This window comes from Schistocerca cancellata, chromosome 2 (genome assembly GCF_023864275.1).
Source record: "Schistocerca cancellata isolate TAMUIC-IGC-003103 chromosome 2, iqSchCanc2.1, whole genome shotgun sequence".
Lineage (NCBI taxonomy): Eukaryota > Metazoa > Arthropoda > Insecta > Orthoptera > Acrididae > Schistocerca > Schistocerca cancellata.
In genome coordinates this window covers 814345426-814370334 of record NC_064627.1, presented here as the reverse complement: position 1 = coordinate 814370334, position 24909 = coordinate 814345426, and the positions used below count along the sequence as shown (strand labels likewise).

General features: G+C 44.3%; 1 protein-coding gene across 1 annotated transcript in view; it reads left to right on the top strand.

Moving 5' to 3' along the window:
- Positions 1-6060, top strand: part of LOC126158859 (acyl-CoA Delta-9 desaturase-like) — a 60026-nt gene extending 53966 nt beyond the window's left edge. Inside the window, exon 5 of the mRNA XM_049916472.1 lies at positions 5727-6060. Coding sequence (XP_049772429.1) covers positions 5727-6060 — 334 coding nt within the window. The remainder of the gene's footprint in view (positions 1-5726) is intronic.
- The last annotated feature ends 18849 nt before the right edge of the window (positions 6061-24909 follow it).

Here is a 24909-nt window from a genome sequence, read left to right as displayed (position 1 = left end):
AGGTCGAGCAACTGGTGATAAGCCACATACACACACCAAAATCATTTTCTTGATGTGACCCCATTGTCTTCAAATGGTTCAAATGGCTCTGAGCAATATGCGACTTAACTTCTGAGGTCATCAGTCGCCTAGAACTTAGAACTAATTAAACCTAACTAACCTAAGGACATCACACACATCCATGCCCGAGGCAGGATTCGAACCTGCGACCGTAGCGGTCTCGCGGTTTCAAACTGTAGCGCCTAGAACCGCACGGCCACTCCTGCCGGCGCCCATTGTGTAGCAACCTCATTCATTGTAGAGTAACAAGCCACCACTGCGTGAATACAAGCCTACGCTCTGCGCGTCATGCGGCATACGGGTAAGTTAACCACCGCTGGTCTAATTTAACTTATTCTTCTGTGGCAATCCTGGACGCTCTCCTAGGTTTTCGTGATGCGACAGGCCGTGTTCACACGTCTCTTTTCGATCGAACCCAAGTATGTTCCATGGGGTTTATATCTGGAGTGCACGGAGGCCAATCCACGTACAATAACTACACGACTGACGAAATCTTTGACGATGAATGCAAGATAGACTGGCGAGTTGTCATCGGTAAACTTGAATTCTTATGCCACATTCTGATGAAATAGTTCAACGGTGGGGTGGGAGATGTTATCCCTGTATTCGTGAGATGTGGTGGGTTTGCCCTGTAGACGCAACAATGGCGTCTGACCCCCTCACATGTCGCCCCCAGGGAACGTCACTGATTCTCCACCTTGCTGTTTCAACTGACAGGGCGTGACTGCAGCACTACCATGTTCCCTGAAAAACGTCGACTACGGTCAACTGGTATCAGATATATTCGGCATACATCTATGAAGCGATCTTTGTGCCATGTTTCAAAAGTTTATCCTTGATAATTTTGTGACAGTTTGTACCGTTCAGCATGATGTCTGCGTTCCAGGGCCAAATCTCTCCATGGTCATCTAGAATACAAAGAGGCGTTGTGGAGCCTGTTTAGCACAGTTGAGATGTACACGTCCTTCCGTGTCATTGTTTATCGTAGTGGCAGTCTGGTCGGAGTTCCTTTGGGCTAGAAGTCGCATATACCGGCCATCTGCCGTAGCTGTTACCCTAGGGCGAAACAAGCCACGAACGATATGTGTGTTTAGGAAACTTAAGTGTACCATATCAGTCTGTGTCACCACTATTCGCTTCGCACATTCTCTTATTGACAATCGTTGCTGACATAAAGCAACAACACGCCTGCGATCAAACTCTAGTACCTGGCTTCTTAGCATCGTAGAACGTCCATATACTGCCTACAAAAGTCACTACACTGTTTTCTGAACGAAGGTACGTGTAATTGCTTCACTGATGTGCAATGAAATGAACATGGTTGCCATTTATGCTGCTATAGGCAAGGTTGTTTACATGTTTAGTCAGTTGAAAGAAGATGATTTTGGAATCACGTCACCGTAGGTCGAGGAGGAATGCGTTTGCGGCATACACATGTGAAGCAAGACTTCTTCTGAGCCGATGCAGAATTTATTTATGATGTACACTAAAATAACTGCTTAGGTATCATTTTATTTAATCCACATCAGCTGTAAATTACTCGTTTGGCCATATTTTCACTATCAGATTCCCTTTGTGGCTCAACTAGCCACAGCTCTGACGAATTCATTTTTTCTTTTTTTCTAGCAGTGTTTGGTATGCATTGTAATGAGGGTACAGATATACAAAGCAGACATATCTAAATGTGCGAAATAAGTGAAATAACGTGATCTTTTGTGCTTTAAACTAAATTTGAAAATGTTTAGTCAAGTGGTTTTGGATATGCAACGTTTTTGTCCTTCAGTTTTCTGCAAAAACAAATACTGTATTTCGACTGTCATACTTTCTATCCATCGCTTCGGCCGCGTAATATATGTCTGATATGCTCTGTATCTGTAACTAATATACTTTTAAGATATTTGTCACTTATCTATACATACAGGGTGAGTCACCTAACATTACCGCTGGATATATTTCGTAAACGACATCAAATACTGACGAATCGATTCCACAGACCGAACGTGAGGAGAGGGGCTAGTGTAATTGGTTAATACAAACCATAAAAAAATGCACGGAATTATGTTTTTTAACACAAACCTACGTTTTTTAAGTGGAACCCCGTTAGTTTTGTTAGCACATCTGAACATCTAAAAAATACGTAATCAGTGCCGTTAGTTGCATTGTAAAATGTTAATTACATCCGGAGATATTGTAACCTAAAGTTGACGCTTGAGTACCACTCCTCCGCTGTTCGGTCGTGTGTATCGGAGAGCACCGAATTACGTAGGGATCCAAAGGGAACGGTGATGGACCTTAGGTACAAAAAATGGTTCAAATGGCTCTGAGCACTATGGGACTCAACATCTTAGGTCATAAGTCCCCTAGAACTTAGAACTACTTAAACCTAACTAACCTAAGGACATCACACACACCCATGCCCGAGGCAGGATTCGAACCTGCGACCGTAGCAGTCCCGCGGGTCCGGACTGCAGCGCCAGAACCGCTAGACCACCGCGGCCGGCCCTTAGGTACAGAAGAGACTGGAAGAGCACATTACGTCCACATGCTAACACCTTTTTTATTGGTCTTTTTCACTGACGCACATGTACATTACCATGAGGGGTGAGGTACACGTACACACGTGGTTTCCGTTTTCAATTACGGAGTGGAATAGAGTGTGTCCCGACATGTCAGGCCAATGTTCAATGTGGTGGCCATCATTTGCTGCACACAATTGCAATCTCTGGCGTAATGATTGTCGTACACGCCGCAGTACATCTGGTGTAATGTCGCCGCAGGCTGCCACAATACGTTGTTTCATATCCTCTGGGGTTGTAGGCACATCACAGTACACATTTTCCTTTAACGTACCCCACAGAAAGAAGTCCAGAGCTGTAAGATCAAGAGAACGGGCTGGCCAATTTATGCGTCCTCCACGTCCTATGAAACGCCCATCGAACATCCTGTCAAGGGTCAGCCTAGTGTCAATTGCGGAATGTGTAGGTGCACCATCATGCTGATACCACATACATCGATTCGTTTCCAGTGGGACATTTTCGAGCAACGTTGACAGATCATTCTGTAGAAACGCGATGTATGTTGCAGCTGTTTCGGCCCCTGCAATGAAGTGAGGACCAATGAGGTGGTCGCCAATGATTCCGCAACATACATTTACAGTCGCTCGACCTGTCTGAGCCGGCGAGGATTGTCCACGGACTAGTAATCCATGTTCCGTAGATTCACTGCCCCGTGGTTTGTGAAACTTGCTTCATCGGTAAACAAGTAGAACTGCAACGCATTCTCTGTTATGCCCATTGACAGAATTGCACTCGATGATTAAAGTCATCACCATGTAATTGCTGATGTAGCGACACATGAAACGGGTGAAAGCAGTGACGATGCAGTATGCGCATGACACTACTTTGACTCAGTCCTCCAGCTCTCGCAATGTCCCATGTACTCATGTGTGGGTTCATGCCAACAGCAGCTAACACACCAGCTGCACCCGCTTCTCCTGTGACGGGCCTGTTACGGACCCGTTTGTGTGCTGCGACCATACCTGTTGCATACAGTTGGCGGTAGATGTTTTGCAATGTGCGGCACGTTGGATGCTCTCTGTCCGGGTACCGTTCTGCATACACCCTGCAGGCTTCAGCTGCGTTTCGTCGATACTCGCCATAGATGAGTATCATGTCCGCCTTTTCAGAGTTCGAATACACCATGGTCACAGTTCCTACAACACTACACTATCACAGACGTCTGGTAACACGGTGTACTACAGTTAGTCTGCGTGCGGAGACGAATGCAGAATAACAGTAGCAGCAAGCGCTACATGCGGACACTGCGACAGCTGGACCAAATCACAACAGTGCACTACAGCCACACTCGTATACACGGTCGTCATCGTAAACATGTCCCTGCAGATGCTGCTCGCCGACCGTGGCCCGTTTTTGTTACAACACGCAACTGAACGTCGGAGGTTTCAAGCGTCAACTTTAGGTTACAATATCTCCGGATGTAATTAACATTTTACAATGCAACAAACGGCACTGATTACGTATATGTTTATATGTTCAGATGTGCTAATAAAACTAACGTGGTTCCATTTAAAAAACGTAGGTTTGTGTTAAAAAACATACTTCCGTGCATTTTTGTATGGTTTGTATTAAACAATTACACTAGCCCCTCTCCTCACGTTCGGTCTGTGGAATCGGTTCGTCAGTATTTGATGTGGTTTACGAAATATATCCAGCGGTAACGTTAGGTGACTCACCCTGTATACACACAACAATAAAAGCTTTGCGTAACATCGGTTCCGAGAGTTCCAGAACCTGTACAGAAAATTGGAATAGATATCAACATAAACATCATTTCCGCCCTTTTTATTACTCATGAAAACCACACATTGCACGTTGTACCACCATACACCGACACCTTCAGAGGTGGTGGTCCAGACTGCTGTACACATCGGTAGCTCTAATACCTGGTAACACGTCCTCTTGCATGGACGCATGCCTGTAATCGTCGTGGCATACTATCCACAAGATCATCAAGACATTGTTGGTTCGAATCCTGCCTCGGGCATGGATGCGTGTGATGTCCTTAGGTTTAACTAGTTCTATGTTCTAGGGGACTAATGACCTCAGAAGTTGAGTCCCATAGTGCTCAGAGCCATTTGAACCATTTTGAACACTGTTGGTTCAGATTGCCCCACTCCTCAACGGCGATTCGGTGTAGATCCCTCAGAGTGGTTGGTGGGTCACGTCGTCCATAAACAACCCTTTTCAATCTATCTCAGGCATGTTCGATAGGGTTCATGTCTGGAAAACATGGTGGCCAGTCTAATCCAGCGACGTCATTATCCTGAAAGAAGTCATTCACAAGATGTGCACGATGGGGGCGCGAATTGTCGCCCATGAAGACGAATGCTTCGCCAGAATGCTGCCGATATGGTTGGACTATGTGTCGGAGGGTGTCATTCATGTATCGTACAAGCCATACGGCGCCTTCCATTACCACGAGCTGCGTACGTCGGCCCCGTATATTGTCACCCCAAAACAGCAGGGAACTTCCACCTAGCTGCACTCGCTGGACAGTGCGTCGAAGGCGTTCAGCCTGGTCAGGTTTCCTCCAAACACGTCTCCGACGATTGTCTGATTGAAGGTACAGGGTGGCGCACGAAATGTGTTATCATTTTGTTTTTGAATATAAAGTTTATTGTCAATACAATATGAAAGGAACGTATACTATAATGAAGAGCCGTCCACGGAGATTTGTTCTAACTCAGCACCTGCTCAATATGTCCACCATTTCGTTCCCTAACTTCCTTCAAACGAACACTGAAGTTATTGATTACCCTACGGCACATGTCTTCCGTAATTTCACTGCAAGCTTGAAGAATAAGTCTTCTGCAGATTCCAGTGGAAGATGCAATTCTCGTTGGTACTTACACTCCCAAGTTTAGTAACGCATTTTGTCTGTTGAGCTGAGCGAGCGAGTTCAGGACTACCTTCGTGACGTACACGCCGCGGCCTGTCTTTCTCGTGGGCCTCGGGCCCGAAGTCGGTGACGTCACACCGAGCGCGCCACTATCTCCGGGTTCCGAGATACACGTTTAACTGTACAGACTTGTTTATTTTTTAAGGTGGTGGAGTTTTCGGATGTGACGAGTGGGGCGTTTGCCGCAGGTCGATCAGCGCGACGGACAGCCTGGCGATGGGCGCGTTCGGGCTGGGCGAGGGCTGGCACAACTTCCACCACACGTTCCCCAGCGACTACAAGGCGGCCGAGCTGGGCGGCGGCGCCGTCAACGCGACGGCCGCCTTCATCCGGCTGATGGCGGCCCTGGGCCAGGCGTACGACCTGCAGACGGTGCCGGCGGAGGCGCTGCGAGCCAGGGCGGCCCGCACCGGCGACGGCTCGCACCCCTCCGTGGCCGCCGGCAGGCCGGCGCTCAGCGCGGGCGGCGCCGACCCGCGCTACAGGGCGGGCATCCGCCGCGCAGCCGGAGCCTGCAGCTAGCCAGCCGCGCCTCCGGGCTGCCATCTAGCCCACAGTTAACGTCTCCTGTCCTCCGAAAACGGAGCTGAAAGACGACTAGCCTGTCTGCTGTACACCAAGTATTTTTAATAGGTCTAAACTTGTAAATACTTTGACATGTCCTATATCCTTGTAAAAAGAGATCTACGGACGAATAAACCTACTACTACTACTATTACTAAAGTCAGCAGTACCTTGCTCTTTGTCCCACTTGCAGAGCGTACAAACATCATGCTTCTGACGTGCGGTAATTTCTTTTTCCGTGTTTTCGTCTCGTGTTGTTCGTTATGATCCGGTAGGAACCATAAACCAGTTATGCGATCTGAGGTTTTCCGGTGTATTTCCAATTTGAGCAGTTCTCGGGTATCCGACCGGGTAGCGTCGTAATTTCTCCACAATACTTCGGCAGACGTACACGCTGCCATCTTCAGGTGGTTCTTGACGAATGCTGTGCTGTTCCCCTCGGCGCCCTATATATACTAGCCGTTACCCCCTCCACCGTTGCCGGCCGGAGTGGCCGTGCGGTTCTAGGCGCTACAGTCTGGAACCGAGCGACCGCTACAGTCACAGGTTCGAATCCTGCCTCGGGCACGGATGTGTGTGAAGTCCTTAGATTAGTTAGGTTTAATTAGTTCTAAGTTATAGGCGACTGATGACTTTAGAAGTGAAGTCGCATAGTGCTCAGAGCCATTTGAACCTCCACCGTTCACCTCCTGGTGTCTTCGGTGCGGCCGGCGCGGCGGCTACTGGAGGTGGTGGGGGAAGCGGCGCCTGGGGCTGAACTTGGGTCTGCCTGCTGCCGCCGTCGGGGGCGGTCATCGCTCTATGGGACCGCATCCTCCTACTTCTGGGACTGCGTTATTAAAGAGGCCATCGAAATCCGACTACAGGACGATCTAATTACTAAAGACAGCGGCCTTCAATTTAGTCAGGCATGGAACCCTGCGCTCAGCCTGGAGAGAAAGATGCGGTCCCAGAGATGGAGGACCGCCCCCGACGGCGGCAGCAGCGAGACTGCAAACCCCAGTTCAGGCCCAGGCGCCGCTTCCCCCACCACCTCCAGTAGCCGCCGCGACGGCCGCACCGAAGACATCAGGAGAGGAACGGTGGCGGGGGTAACGGCTAGTATATATAGGGCGCCGAGAGGAACAGCACAGCATTCGTCAGGAACCACCTGAAGATGGCAGCGTGTACGTCTGCCGAAATATTGTGGGGAAATTACGACGCTACCCGGTCGGGTACCCGAGAACTGCTGAAATTCATAAACCTGTTACTGTTCTTTGCCGTTTTGGTTCCTGTTACATCCAATATTATTTAATATTTTCACTGTGGCCTCTTTTTCTTATCTCAGACCACCGAACAACACTACTGTCACCAGTTGCTCCTTAAAATCTTTCTAATTTTAATACTTTCCTTCCAAAAACGTTTATTTATGCTGTTCCTTCTTCTTTTATTATATGAAGTAGGAAGACATGGTCACCAGCAAGCTGCAGTTAGACATATTCTCTGAAATACTTCTTTATTTATTTTATTGATATTTCGTCCGTAACACCTTAGAGTCATTCAGTTTGGTTCTTTGTAGCTGCACCTTATAGGTTTTGTTCTTGTGTTCACGATTAGTTTTTTTTTTTTTAACTAGTCTTCCAATAATTATCATTCCATGAACCAGCTAGAATAGTCAATAGACATTAATAAATATTAACTCCAGCAGTGTACACTTCTCAAGTCACACGAACTGTACACGAGGATCACTGTGATTCTCAATTATTTGCTGGATGTAGAGTATTTTATACTTCAACTGGATTCTCATATAGTAAACGCTTTTCATTTCACCTCTGTCATGTACTTTTTCAGTCAATATTAATATTAATGCGTCCAAAATTCGAGACTAAGTAAGAACTGTCGTGGCAGCTTTTGAACGATGAAACTTGAGAGTGATATGCACCTAAAGACTTTATTTGCATTTTAATTAGATGAAGATGCTATTCATTTAATTAAATGTACGTATGATGCAAATATTTTGAGGTGTTCTCAATTACTCATAAATCCATTCATTCATTACAGGTATTTCCACACTCTTGTAATATAGACTACATTATTATCAGCAACTGGCCGACCTCTTCTATTAGGAACAGCTGTGTTCCAGAAACGACCATTCTTACCGTGTACGACTGTGTTTTCTTCATCGCTGTCTGAAAGTTCGGCGGACTGATCAGTTTCTCCAATAACCATAACTGCTGCAGGAGCATCAGCTTCGGAATGACATTTCACAAAGACAGTGATTTATGTCACGTTCACAATTGAGTTGTTCTGACAATACTTTCCATACGTCGTCTTCCGTCATTTCAAAGACCCATTTTCGCATACATACACTTCACACTCACCGACAGGACAGTTACGCGATATGTTCTCCAGCGTTACAGTGACCCCTCAACATTTCTGTTAAATTAATTAAACAACGATGTTTCACAGCTTCCAACGTCCTTCCTCTACAACGTCTCACTCAACACTGAATTAAAATTGTTGGCAGCGGACTGTGTATGTGCGGTGGTGCAGACACAGCAAAGAACAAAAAACGCCAGGGTCAGGCTCACCCTGGTGTACACTTCTATGATTAATACTCAGACCACATCAAACATATTTAAGAAGAGCACAGATATCATATCCCAAGGTGCTATAGCTACAAATTAAATTACTCTCAAATTCAAATAGTAAAAATGCTCTTCGAAATGAATTTTCAGTGATTGCTGTAAGAACTAGCACACTCTTTCCATTGAAAAGTGAAACAATGTTCTGTGTGAAACGGAGACCTGATGAGCGTAACTGCTGTATAGATATTTTCCTCGTAACTTCATATTTGCAGGAAGACAATAACACATGGTTCACAACGCTGACCACCTCACCCTCACAATCACAGAACACCACTGCACTGATGTCAGTTCTGTTCTGGTGTTACACAAAAATTTCATGTCCAAATCACGCGCCACAAACCGTCGCGATGCTTCGTGTTGACGAACTACAACCATTAAACCAGATCTTGGTAGAAATGGTACGATTTCTCTCCACACAGTGCCCTCCCCGTACTAGTTTTTGATGTCTTCCATTGTTCTTGCCACTTCGATATCAGGCGGATAATTTTTTTCTACGGAAACGCAATACAAAGATTTAATCCATTAATTATTGCTTCCTTTACCGGCAACTCAGTCTTCTCATTATCATACACCTCTACCTCTATTGTGTAATTGCAATTACTGCAGTCTATACCATAACCACGGTATTATTTTAACTTAGAAGCTGTGAAGCAACGCCTGCAAAAATGTATCCATTACTCTTTTGTTGTATATTTCTGAAACCTTAACGTCTCGGATCTAACCAGTTAATTTCTTTAATTGGGTCTGTTAGCCTGTTTTCATTCATTTTTTATAAATGTGCAAACAATACCGACCTTCATTGCCTTATTGTTACTGTTACTTCTGTATGTTTTCATACATTTCTTTATTACTGCTTAATTTCCCTCATTCATTTTCTCTCAGATACTTCTTGCTCCTCCCGTGTATTATTCACCGCTAGGATTCGTTTGTGTAGTGACATTTTGACCTTATTCATGCTTATCTCGATGTGCACTCTTTATTCTAAACATTTTTAGTTATTCCACATTATCTCTCCGTTTCGTCAGTCATCTTATCTAAGGCAGATTCTTCTAACTGATCCTCTCGAATTATATCTTCTAGCTAACTCGATTTACTTTCTATTTGAGCAGTGTTCGTTATTAAAAATCTCGGTGCATTTTGTATGCCAGTAGAAGCGACACGAGAGTGAGCATACCTTAAATTATTAAATTGATCTCAGTAGACCTTCACCTGCAAAAGCCAAAAACTCATATCCAAGTCCCCGTCCAGAATATGCTCATAATCAGCAAACACTCGCTGAAGTATGAATGTTTCGCTCTAGAGCGTAGGTAAGAAATTACACCGTCGCCTTCGAGTGACTTAGCAAGTGTGTGTTTTCCTTGATTTTCTTAACTTTTAAGACTTTCTTCATAATTTCGGTCGTTTCCGGCCATTACGCTCTTTGTCAATTAATGACACACCACTACAGAACAGACAAATATCATTGGATATCCACACGTTCTCTGGTATTAAATAATGCTCGTACAGAATTTCACCTGCGGGGAGATGAAAACTCTAACACACCGAGATTGTCTTACAACTATTCGCTTCTACATTCGTAATAATCTGTATACTATAATTAAAAATTTTAAAAGCTCATGTAACGAACATAATTAGTTTACTACGAGAATTCACTGACAAAGTGAACAACAATAGTACAGACGATCTTTTGTCAACGCCAATAGACACATTAGAGAATACAAAACTATTTTATGAGGGGAGTTTCACGGGACAGTATTATCTCCAAATATTTATTCCCTCGCGTGTCGTAATATGAAGAATCGAGGTCCACAGTACAAGGAAGTTGTGAAAAAATAAAATAAATTCCGGAAAGATAAGAATCTCTCGCTTGGTACTACTAACACTAAAGGTTGTGAAAATATCAGTCGTCTTTTTGATCCCGATAGCATGAATCTGATGTTCATCAAGATCGCCATGTGTCAAAGACAGTTGTAGCAAGAATAATTGTTTGCAACAGCGTCTTTCTCTTTATGCTTGCAGAGTCATATGAACAACGGATTGAGTACAAACAGTTGTTCGTAGCAAAGAGATTACGACTATCATTAAACAGTGCTGTGTTGTGTGATCGTGATAGCCTCAAATCTTTCGAGTTCCGAGTAGTACAACAGCATATTACCAGAAATAAAAATAGGATCATCTGCTGCTGATTTCAGAAATAACTGAATCTGATACAGGATTCGATGAATGCTGTCAAGTTAATAAGTTACGGCAGCAAATACTTGACACTGGCAGCGTCTGCGTTGTATTGTAGATTCGAGCCAGCCGAACTACTAGAAGTGTTCAGTGAGTGTACTCCTGCAACACTAGTGAATGCAGCAACAATACACACCACGAAGAGCAACACGTATGTTTTATTTGGCTTTTGTTATGTTTTTTTGCCTCCCTGTCCACATGTAAGCCAATTAATGATAAGACTAATAATGATATGAAGCATGATAATGATAATATATCTTGATAATCTTAATCTTATATCTTGATAATGTTGATTAATTCAATGAAGGAACCTCCTATACAGACGTTCAGTTTACAAAAGAATTCCGTTAAAGAAACTTCCTTGGCAAACAACATACCGCCTTCTGTGCTGCCTTATAAATAAGATAGCGTACAGGAATTTAAACTATATCAGCATTCAAAAGAGGCTAAACTTTCTCTCCGAAGGTATGGATGCATGGCATCAAGGGTGACAACTGTGGCAAAAGTCTGTAGAAAATCATGAGGAATGGTACTTGAACTCCTTATGACTTATTGTCACTACAGATAGAAAATTTAAATACGAAAATCTAAACGAATAAAGTTCCGATGTAAACATGCAATAAAACGGCACGTGACACCCCTCGTAACGAGAGGCAGAATATTGATGCCGTTCTTCTGCCAGAGATGTCATAGATATCTGTTGGCAGCAAAGAATTACATCATTTTTTAGTGTTTGTACCAATAGATGTAGTGTGAAATCTGTACATAGTTTAGTTATGTATTACCAAAGACAATGTTGTTTTATTTCGTAAATATCTTCAATACTAAATTTACACCTTTATACGAAGATTTTGGGATTTAGTAATGTTTCATATATCTTTGTTTTTTTAAGAGCTTGGTAACATGCAGGATTCTTTAAGTCAAAATTGGTCAATAATTGCTAATTTGAATCAGTTCCAAAAATTACAAATGTTTCCTCATTTTATATGAAACAATCGGTTTTACTTGTTAATAATATGCTAATAGAATAAAAAATTGATACATCAAGATCAAAACCAGTGAATATTTGAAGTAAATAATTGTGATGTTTAATGATGTGTAACTATGATATGTGTGTAACTATGTAAATATATTATATTACAATAAAACTAAAAATATGTCTAAAATCATTCTGATGTTTTCAAGAAAGAATGAGAGAGAGAGAGAGAGAGAGAGAGAGAGAGAGAGAGAGAGAGAAAGAAGAAGCGAGAGTGAGGAGGAGTGAGGGAGAAGTTAATAAAATTTTCTATTGTTTATATGTGATATAAATCTACTTGTGAACACCACAACAGCATCCCTGTTAATAACTAATGGAGGATTGTAGCATTGGAATGCTCGTTTATGCTGGGTGAGATTTACTTAACAAAAGTTGCAAAATTCATGTTGCCACCATTCGTCGCTAAGAGACGCATAGATCTTGTAGCTATTTCACATCCTCTAGCTTTTCGAGGGCTAAGTCGTCCATCTGTTAACTTTACCACTCTTAGAGATACTTGTTAACTCTTCGATATTCTTGTAAAATAATACAATGGTATAACTTTCGCTGATAGCTCTTATTGGAAATCAGTTAATGGTCCCCAGTTGGTTCTATTTTTAACCAATTTCTTTATTCATTTGTTCCCTTCTTCTCAAAATTCACGTGAATAGTGATTTATGTGGTTTCAGATCTTCACACTTTTTCCTACTTTTACTCACCAACCTACCAGCTTCTAAGGACCTCGTTGACGACAGTACGTGGTGCCGTAACTCAATCGGACCCATCCACAACAGAGCCATCTGGTTCTGGTCGACTTACCCATCTATATTTTTCCTTCTTATTTCTAAGCTGACTGGTATTCATTCAGTAGATTTCAAAAATGCATCACTTGAAATCATATATGACGATGTAGCGTTAATAATTTGCTGTGCACAGTGCTTTATAAACTCTTAATGTTCATTGATGGCCAATGCTCAACGTTACTTGGAAATGTTCTGACTGAATCGATTGTAACGCCTAATGTCTTGACCTTGATTTAAAGTCCCACAGCCTTAGCTACACACTCTAATTTTGATCTTTATGTACCTGAGGTTAAGTGTGTGTAGAAAGCGTCTTCATCAAAGTCTAAATCTCCACGATATGTTTTAACCATGACTTCCACCATTTATGACATGAATGTATGTAATGCAATGTCACAAAATTATTGTGCTTGAGAATGATATAAAAGTGGACCGTGACCCAGGTACACAAAAACGAAATAGCAGAATGCAACATTTTATGCAGCATTCAGCACCAGCTTTGGTTCCACTAGGTCACAGATTATCCAAAAAAAAAAGGCTCTGAGCACTATGGGACTTAACTGCTGTGGTCATCAGTCCCCTAGAACTTAGAACTACTTAAACCTAAATAACCTAAGGACATCACACACATCCATGCCCGAGGCAGGATTCGAACCTGCGACCGTAGCGGTCACGCGGCTCCAGACTGTAGCGCCCAGAACCGCACGGCCACTCCGGCCGGCCAGATTATCCAGCATCGGTCTTGACGTTATGAGTAAATTTAAAGAGTGACATCTTGAAATACGACCATAAGTTTCTGTTACTATAAGGCGTTATTGGGGGATCGAATGCACTCTACTGAACATTAGATAGGGGTACACTACAAATGCCATCATATACGAGAAGCTTAGTTAGGATAAAACCAATAATAAAAATAATAGTGCAAAACATACAAGAAATATCCAGTTTTTTGTTCAATAGTGTATCCTAGATATGCAAAACAGTGACGTCATGAAAGGCAAGTGGGGCAGAAGTCTAGCACAGAAGTAAATCTAGCCAAACCCATCTGCAGTCGTATAGTGTTTTCTACAAATACGCTGAATGAGCACCAATACTCGTTCGGAAATCTAACTTGTTCTGCATCTTGCTATGCAGTATGAAGTCCAACATGTTCACCGCAAGCCGGCCGCAGTGGCCGAGCTGTTCTAGGCGCTTCAGTCCGGAAACTCGCGACTGCTACGGTCGCAGGTACGAATCCTGCCTCGGGCATGGATGTGTGTCATCTCCTTAGGTTAGTTAGGTTTAAGTAGTTCTAAGTTCTAGGGGACTGATGACCTCAGATGTTAAGTCCCACAGTGCTCAGAGCCATTTGAGCCATGTTCACCGCAAGTCAAATACACCAGACGCAGCAAATGAACGTGGCATCTGCAACAGCGTAATGATGTGCTATGTCATTCTTACTCAGTATACTGGCAGAAACGGAGCCACGTGTCGGAGCCCATCCTTTAAGGTAGATGGTAATGCTAAACCACACCAAACCAAGCTTCCACAATTCACCATTCTATCGACAAAGATAATAATAGTCTAGAGTCAACTAAAAACATGCTGCAGTAAATGTGACGTCGTTGGATATCAACCGCACAAAAAGGAAGTCGTCGCAATAAACTCTGCTGCTATCACACCTGCCATGGCTATACTTACTCGTAAGAAGTAGCAACCAGTCACAGTGTCTTTTCAGATAGAAACATTCCAAACAAATCTAACGATGTTTGTATCGCAGTTGCAGAATGTTCGTTAGACTCCCACCAGTTGCTAAATAAAACATAATTTTAACATCAGAATTTAGTGGTATTTGTAAAACGTAATTCCATAAGTTTGTTACAGCCTAAGTATACATGCAGCAAAAAATATTTTACTGTCAGTCAACTAAATTGTACGTCAATATCACAGAGGAAAGAAGCGTGGTTTAGGGTGGTTTGATTACTAGCACGTCAATCTTAGACTCATCCTCATTTGTTTCCGTGAACATGGCTGAAGCATTTCTGTATGTGCAATATAATTATAAGTTACTGTTGACGCCCATATAATGCCAGTGTGTAAAGGGTTCCAGACAGTCTATATACAATGCCAGATTAAGAGAGGAAAAACGGAAGATCAGGTTTTAACGTCCCGTCGACGACTAAACATTAGAGGAAGAACAAGCAAGCACTGCAGAAGGAAATCAGTTTTGTCCTTTTAAAGGGAGACGTTCCAACATTCACCTTGTACAATTTCGGGAAAACACGGAAACCAGAGTCTGTATATCTGGACGGGAATTAAATCCAGTTCTTCGAGATTGCGAGTTCACCGTCTTACCACTGAGCCACATATCTCAGCATGTTAGAGATGGGCAGGGGCAAAATCGGAGGAGGCCTATTCAAAGGAACCATCCTACCATAGGCCCGTGGTGATTTTAATATGTTTTTTTACATAACATTCAAACAGGAAGTAATTCCAAAAAAAATATACTCCTGGAAATTGAAATAAGAACACCGTGAATTCATTGTCCCAGGAAGGGGAAACTTTATTGACACATTCCTGGGGTCAGATACATCACATGATCACACTGACAGAACCACAGGCACATAGACACAGGCAACAGAGCATGCACAATGTCGGCACTAGTACAGAGTATATCCACCTTTCGCAGCAATGCAGGCTGCTATTCACCCATGGAGACGATCGTAGAGATGCTGGATGTAGTCCTGTGGAACGGCTTGCCATGCCATTTCCACCTGGCGCCTCAGTTGGACCAGCATTCGTGCTGGACGTGCAGACCGCGTGAGACGACGCTTCATCCAGTCCCAAACATGCTCAATGGGGGACAGATCCGGAGATCTTGCTGGCCAGGGTAGTTGACTTACACCTTCTAGAGCACGTTGGGTGGCACGGGATACATGCGGACGTGCATTGTCCTGTTGGAACAGCAAGTTCCCTTGCCGGTCTAGGAATGGTAGAACGATGGGTTCGATGACGGTTTGGATGTACCGTGCACTATTCAGTGTCCCCTCGACGATCACCAGTGGTGTACGGCCAGTGTAGGAGATCGCTCCCCACACCATGATGCCGGGTGTTGGCCCTGTGTGCCTCGGTCGTATGCAGTCCTGATTGTGGCGCTCACCTGCACGGCGCTAAACACGCATACGACCATCATTGGCACCAAGGCAGAAGCGACTCTCATCGCTGAAGACGACACGTCTCCATTCGTCCCTCCATTCACGCCTGTCGCGACACCACTGGAGGCGGGCTGCACGATGTTGGGGCGTGAGCGGAAGACGGCCTAACGGTGTGCGGGACCGTAGCCCAGCTTCATGGAGACGGTTGCGAATGGTCCTCGCCGATACCCCAGAAGCAACAGTGTCCCTAATTTGCTGGGAAGTGGCGGTGCGGTCCCCTACGGCACTGCTTAGGATCCTACGGTCTTGGCGTGCATCCGTGCGTCGCTGCGGTCCGGTCCCAGGTCGACGGGCACGTGCACCTTCCGCCGACCACTGGCGACAACATCGATGTACTGTGGAGACCTCACGCCCCACGTGTTGAGCAATTCGGCGGTACGTCCACCCGGCCTTCCGCATGCCCACTATACGCCCTCGCTTAAAGTCCGTCAACTGCACATACGGTTCACGTCCACGCTGTCGCGGCATGCTACCAGTGTTAAAGACTGCGATGGAGCTCCGTATGCCACGGCAAACTGGCTGACACTGACGGCGGCGGTGCACAAATGCTGCGCAGCTAGCGCCATTCGACGGCCAACACCGCGGTTCCTGGTGTGTCCGCTGTGCCGTACGTGTGATCATTGCTTGTACAGCCCTCTCGCAGTGTCCGGAGCAAGTATGGTGGGTCTGACACACCGGTGTCAATGTGTTCTTTTTTCCATTTCCAGGAGTGTAGAAGCTAAATTATAATAAGAATGCAACAGCATTACTCACTTTTGTGAAGATTAAATCCCCTTATAAGGCCTGCCGGCGAGAGACGATATCATTAACATATGAAGTACATATTAAAAGTTGAAAGAATTCGGGAATGAAGTATACGCAACGGGCAATTTTCTAACGCTGAGGAATGCCTTTGGCCATCTCAGCTGTCTTCAGACAACAAATGTTAACACTTTGCTCTTGGGCCTATATGCTGACAGTTATTTTGTAGGGAAAATACACTGAAGAGCCAAAGAAACTGGTACACCACCCTGATATCGTATAGGACTCCTCGAGCACGCAAAAACGCCTCAACACGACGTGGCATGTTCTCGACTAATGATGGCTGAAGCAGTGCTGAAGGGAATTGACACCATGAATCCTGCAGGGCTGTTCTTAAATCCGCAAGAGTACGAGGGGATGGAGAACTCTTCTGAACAGCACCTCACAAGGTATCCCAGATATGCTCAATAACGTTCATGTCTGGGGAGTTTGGTGGCCAGCGGAAGTGTTTAAATTCAGAGAAGTGTTCCTGGAGTTACTCTGTAGCAATTCTGGACGTGTGGCGTGTCACATTGTCCAGCTGGAATTACCCAAGTCCGTCGCAATCCACAACGGACATGAATGGATGCCGGTGATCAGACAGGATGCTTACGTACGTGTCACCTATCAGAATCGTATCTAGACGCAGCAAGGATCCCACATCACTCCATTTGCACACGCCCCACATTATTAGAGAGCCTCCACCACCTTGAACAACCCATGCTGACATACAGGGACATGAGGTTGTCTGCATACCTGTACACGTTGATCCGCGCGATACAATTTGAAACGAGACTCGTCCGACGAGGCAACATGTTTCCAGTCATCAACAGACCAATTACTGTGCTGACGGGCCCAGGCGTCGTGCAGTCATCAGGGGTACGCGAGTGGGACTTCGGCTCCGAAAGCCCATATCGATGATGTTTTGTCGAATGGTACGCACGCTGATACTTATTGATGGCTCAGGATTGAAATCTGCAACAATTCGCAGAAGGGTAGCATTTTAGTTACCTTGAACTATTCTCTTCAGTCGTCGTTGATACTTTTCTTCCGGGGTCGTTTTCTGGCCGGAGCGAAGTCGGAGATCTGATGTTTCACCGGATTCTTGATATTCACGGTAGACTCGTGAAATGATCATACCGGAAATCCCCACCTCTCTGCTACCTCGGAGATGGTGTGCCCCGTCCCTCGTGCGCCGACTGTAACACCACGTTCAAGCTCACCTAAATCTTGATAACCTGCCATTGCAGCAGCACTAACCGATCTAAGACCTGCGCCAGATACTTGTTGTCTTATACAGGCGTTACCAACCGCAGCGCCGTATTCTGCCTGTTTACATATCTCTGTATTTGAATACGCATGCCTATACAATTTCTTTGGCGCTTCAGTGTATATTCCAGCAGAACAAGCAAAAGTTATTTTTCATTTTCAAATACCGAATTGTTCTCCCAGGAGCGACATATGATGGAGATTTGTATAAAGCATTTACTGCGGCATATTCTCCTAGTGTAACTAGAAATGTTCCAAAACTGTACTTTGCAAAAATTAATATATGACTAAAATAATTCAGTACCCGACAAAAAAGTGAAGCAGGCAGAAGTAAGGAAGAAACGAGATGAAACTTCACGGGTTGAGAGGATACGTGATGTTATTCCAGTGCTTACAAAATCGAGGCAATTTGAGTATGAGCCCAGTTATGAGTATGACGTTGCACCTACTTTGCCCTGGATGTATCCACCCATACCATTGGGAAGGGTGTTATAAGATGTTTTATCCACTCTGAGGCAAGCTGGCCAAAAACTGTACTAACATTAGGATGGAGTGCGAGTTGGTTCCACACATCTTCTATTGAGGACAGACGTGGTGGTCTTTCTGGCCACGGGAGTACATCAGCATGACAGAGACAGTTCATAGAGACACGTTCTACGAGGTGCATTCAAGTTCTAAGGCCTACGATTTTTTTTTCTAATTAACTACTCGCCCGAAATCGATGAAACTGGCGTTACTTCTCGACGTAATCGCCCTGCAGACGTACACATTTTTCACAACGCTGATGCCATGATTCCATGGCAGCGGCGAAGGCTTCTTTAGGAGTCTGTTTTGACCACTGGAAAATCGCTGAGGCAATAGCAGCACGGCTCATGAATGTGCAGCGACGGAGAGTGTCTTTCATTGTTAGAAAAAGCCAAAAGTCACTAGGAGCCAGGTCAGGTGAGTAGGGAGCATGAGGAATCACTTCAAAGTTGTTATCACGAAGAAACTGTTGCGTAACGTTAGCTCGATGTGCGGGTGCGTTGTCTTGGTGAAACAGCACACGCGCAGCCCTTCCCGGACGTTTTTGTTGCAGTGCAGGAAGGAATTTGTTCTTCAAAACATTTTCGTAGGATGCACCTGTTACCGCAGTGCCCCTTGGAACGCAATGGGTAAGGATTACGCCCTCGCTGTCCCACAACATGGACACCACCATTTTTTTCAGCACTGGCGGTTATTCTGTGTGCTTCCATTGAGCTGACTGGTGCTTTGTTTCTGGATTGAAAAATGGCATCCACGTCTCATCCATTGTCACAACCGACGAAAAGAAAGTCCCATTCATGCTGTCGTTGCACGTCAACATTGCTTGGCAACATGCCACACGAGCAGCCATATGGTCGTCCATCAGCATTCGTGGCACACACCTGGATGACACTTTTCGCATTTTCGGGTCGTCATGCAGGATTGTGTGCACAGAACCCACAGAAATGCCAACTCTGGAGGCGATCTGTTCAACAGTCATTCGGCGATCCCCCAAAACAATTCTCTCCACTTTCTCGATCATGTCGTCAGACCGGCTTGTGCGAGCCCGAGGTTATTTCGGTTTGTTGTCACACGATGTTCTGCCTTCATTAAACTGTCGCACCCACGAACACACTTTCGACACATCCATAACTCCATCACCACATGTCTCCTTCAACTGTCGATGAATTTCAATTGGTTTCACACCACGCAAATTCAGAAAACGAATGATTGCACGCTGTTCAAGTAAGGAAAACGTCGCAATTTTAAGTATTTAAAACAGTTCTCATTCTCGCCGCTGGCGGTAAAATTCCATCTGCCATACGGTGCTGCCATCTCTGGGACGTATTGACAATGAACGCGGCCTCATTTTAAAACAATGTGCATGTTTCTATCTCTTTCCAGTCCGGAGAAAAAAAAATCGGAGGCCTTAGAACTTGAGTGCACCTCGTATGGGCGGACGAGCATTCTCCACTTGAAAAATGGCATCACTATACTGTCTGGATACAGGCATTAATTTGGTTGGGAATGCGTGTCACACATCCGTTGTATCCTCTCCCGAGGCAAGATGGCTCACAGCTGTTGGAACTGGTCCTTGATATCGTGACTTCAAGTACATACAGTTAAGTAAATCCTCATATCTGTCTTGTAATAAAGTGAACTAATGTTTTACGTGTTCCAGTTTCCACTCGTTCTCCTTTCGGAGCAAGTAAAGAACCCACAGTTGCACTGACCATCGTATATTCGTGAGGTACAACACTTTCTCCGGTTGAGAAATAGCACCACAATACAGCTGCATGAGAGGTAATGCATGAGAAAGCAGGACGTCCGAGACGTATTGCTGTGCCTGCAGAGTTCCCTCAGTCACCGGTAATCCTGTGCTGCAGTCATACCCAACGGCTCTCCAATTCACGGCACCAGGAGAAACACTATTGTGCCTCTCCATAACGTAGGAAGAATGGGACCTCTCCCCACGTCGCCGCCACACTTGCCGATGCTATTCATCAGCAGTCAGTGCTTCCTGGTCATTACATCACTTTACACGCAGCTGTTTCTGTTGTGGTGTTAACGACAGCCTACGCGTAGGAATGGTAATTCGCTAATGCGGCCGCTGCTGGTCTCCCACCAATGGTGTGCGATGACAAGAATCTGATAGGGAGTCCATAGAACTAAAGGTACCCGGATCCCAGTACACTAGTCTTCGAGACTATTGTAGGAACAGAGTGGCTGAGTGACAAAAGGGCAATCGCCAGGTTGTAAAAAGGATTACCAAAGAATGTCCACAAGGGTCTATCTGCAGACCCATCTTCTGGGATATCAGAATTGAACCGCTCTTGAATTTAATCGAGGGAGATGAACGTTCAGACGGGATCGTTGGGTATGCTGGCTACCTGTTGGTTGTGACAGCAGCCACCACAAGAGCAGTGTTGGAAAACAAGGCCTGTGGTATGCTACACACAATACAACAACGGTGCAACCGAAGTAAATTACCCACAGCAGCACAAAAACAGCGTACATAATCCTTAAATGTTCACTACAAAGACACCCGGCAATTAAAATAAACAACACAAACATAAAACGCAAAGTAGTAAGTAGATATCTTGAGGTACACATTGACGAACGACGTAGCTTCAACGAAAACACACGACTAATCTCAAACAAAGCGGAAAGTATGTTTCACAAACTAGGGACATTAAATTCGACACGATACAGGCTGCAACTCACACACATAACAATGTAACACAGTGCACTTTTCTAGTCGGTATTGAGCTTTGTAACTAGTACATGGGCACATAGACTCACTCACGTTAGCCGTCCGTGGTGGCCGAGCGGTTCTAGGGGCTTCAGTCCGGAACCGCGCGACTACCACGGTCGCGAGTTCGAATCCTACCGCGGGCATGGATGTGTGTGATGTCCTTAGGTTAGTTAGGTTTACGTAGTTCTAAGTTCTAGGGGGCTGATGACCCCAGATGTTAAGTCCCATAGTGCTCAGAGCCATTTGAACCATTTTCACTCTCGTCATGAACAGGATCACTGTTAAGCGCTGACAGAGGAGCGTCGTGCTACTTAGACTGTCTGGGTCGCTCCGCATCACATCATTCGATTCGCTGTATGTGGTGCTCGGAATATACTCGATCGATGTAACCACCAAATATCGGGCTGCAACATACTGGGTGAAGATGGGTAGACCTGAGGCAGGGTTGTAGACCAGTTAATGGGTCCACTACATAAAAAAGTTCTGGATTTATTCTACAAAAATGTTTTTAAAAGATTGATAATAAGTTAGTGGTGCCTTTCATTTCTCCTATAGCTGTGTAGGAACAGGAACTTAATTAGATTATATTGAGGCAGGATATTGTTCCAAGTCCATGCAGAATTATTTTAGTAAATAATGTAGTACTCGGAATTGTTATGTAACCTAACGAACATCAGCTCACACAGCACTCTAACAAACAACACCAACAGCGGGTTAGATGCGCATGGACTCAACAAATAGTGTTTTCCCGACGAGCGATGTTCATGTGGATACTTACTAAAATGGGTAGGATCACACCAGGACGCTGGGCTTGAAGTTCAATACCAAGTCCCCTTCCCCAAGTGGTATAGGTGAAGGTATATCTGTATCTACTCTTTCCGGTTTTCTTTTATTCTCTTCTTAAATTGTACTATAACTTTATAATTTCCTACTTCCAAATTTCTGTATTTTTCTTTAAAAAGTAAATGTAATTGCTGAAAAAAAGAAGAAGAAGAAGTCCATTAGTTGTTCTCGTATTGCAGGTGCAGACGTGAAGAGGTTACATTATGCTTGGTCCACAGTACTGTGATCAGTCCTTGTCGTGGTCGGAAGTAGTCGACCAGAACATTGACGATGAGTATGCCTGCCCTAGCATTTCCATGTAGTCCAACGTAGAGCCGCTTTCATGCCCGAATGACCCACAAATCTGGATAGTGCACAATGCGACCAGTAGAGATCCACAGTGAGCCTCCTTTCAAACTCTGTCTCGTGCTGATAACGCTGTCTCGCACGAGTGTGCAACATCTCTGTTTCCTTCAAAGTGATCAGTCAACGCCCGCATCTCGTGGTCGTGCGGTAGCGTTCTCGCTTCCCACGCCCGGGTTCCCGGGTTCGATTCCCGCCGGGGTCAGGGATTTTCTCTGCCTCGTGATGGCTGGGTGTTGTGTGCTGTCCTTCGGTTAGTTAGGTTTAAGTAGTTCTAAGTTCTAGGGGACTGATGACCATAGGTGTTAAGTCCCATAGTGCTCAGAGCTATTGATCAGTCAACATCTGACGCTGTTGATGCGCCTGACGTCTCTTACATACCCTACAAAGCCTCGTAAGAGCACTAAAAACGAACAGCACTAAAGCACTGTGTTGACCATTCTGCCTGTCACACAGACCACTAGTCAAATAGATACCCACCAATGGTGCCTACGTATACGAAGTTAAATTTATGTCCAGCCATGGCTGCTGGGTTCTTAATTTTTTTGACAGGCACTTTATAAAATACTACCTCCCACATTTACACTTTGAAATTATTATAGTAGAGAGAAGCTTCATTTACATTCTAACCAGACCGTGCCTCACACAAAAGTGGAGCGTTCGTCCTCTTTGATACTTTCTGCAACGCATCATTGGCATCAGCGACAAATTTTATATTATAGGATATGCTGCATTCATATCCTGTACAATTATCATTAAATGTAAGGATACTGTATCCTTACATCCTCACTGTATCGTGAGAAAGACCGCCTATGTTGTGGTCCTTCTCCGCGATTGGCTGCTGCATTCGGAAGTTGCGCACCAAAATGATGATTTTCTGTTATTAATATTAGACAAACTAAACAGCGTATTCATTTGCAGTTCAGATTAAAGCGTCTCTCAGTAGCTTGTTATCATTCCATTATTTCACAAACATTGATAACCAGCACAATAATAAACAACTGGTAAACGAAACGGCAGACGAAGCACTTTGGTGATCTTCGGATGGAGCCTAACTTGCATGGCGGGCGAAGTGGTTCAGCTGTAAGATCATAGCTAGTTTGGCAGTCTCGGAGGACGGACACGTTGTCTGCCACGGTCGGCGTCAAGTTGAGGCTTTATTAGCATTGTATGGTTTGTAAATCAGAGCTGATTCGGCAGTGTCGGAGAACAGACATGGTTTCTGCCGCGTTATAAGTCAAGACTTAGTTTGCAATATCTAGTTTGTAAATGGGAAAGCCGTAATTACGGAGATATGCAGTTTATTAATTTGTTGAAGAATAGAAATTATTTGTGACCCTAAAATGGAATGGAATGTGCAGTTTTTCGTGTTCTGCCAATAAAAAGCGAGTGGCATCCCGTATAAACAAACTGATCGGAAATTTTATTTTTTCTAAAATAACAGTTCCTCGTGCGAGCTAACATCCCGAAAGTGTTCGGGCTCACATATGGTTCCTCTTCGTCGAAATAAACTGCGCAAAAACTCAGCGGCATCACATACGTTACAGAAGCTGCAACTGTTAACCATACGTATCAGTCTCTTGTTCAACCAAAGAAAACGTGGCTTTTCTAATACGAAATAAACAAGAAGTCAACAATTGTTGAGAAGAAATAGACTTATATTACAATAGCTCAACCTGGAGGAAGTGCGCAAATGATTTCACGTACTAGTTACCGGCGAGAATCCAAAGTCTACACAGTTCTCGTTCGGAAATTACTTTTTCCCTTTCGAGTTGCATGGCAGGGAGTCCTACACAGGAATGAAACGATATGATGTGAAGGCGGAGCCCAGCAGAAATTCGAATATCACACAAATTATTACATACGTCGGGCACTGAAGGTAAAATAGCTAATAAAATGACAAAAATACTGAGTCTATAGATGTTATTCAACAATAATCAAATTAAAAGAATGGAAGCGTACCACATCTCGGTCACGATAGAAATAATATGTCTTAATGTTCACTTTCTTTACAATTGCTTTAGTACGGTCTATGAAGTTTGGTAAATAATTTCCATGTAATTGTTCTTCACTCTACTATCTTTTACCAATATCCGTCATTGAATTACATACCAGTACTTCCAAACACTTAATAAGTACTCAGAGTTTAGAGGCAGGAGTTCGTTGCCGATCATTAACATGAGTAATTGTACTATTCTATAACACGGTTCATTAAAAAGTATTTATATGTTGTGTTTCCAGATGAAGTAACAAAAATAAGGGAATAAAAGGACAAACTGATTCTTTACCTAACACGACACCATCTCAAACATCTAGAGGTATGGGTAAGGAACCGCCTAAGAGGAGTGAGAAAAGGGCACAAAGTAAGGAATTACAAATCGTCAAGAAATGTAGTCGCTTACAAATTATTCGTCGGTCTGGAGGTGCTTCGTGATGCCAACTGAAG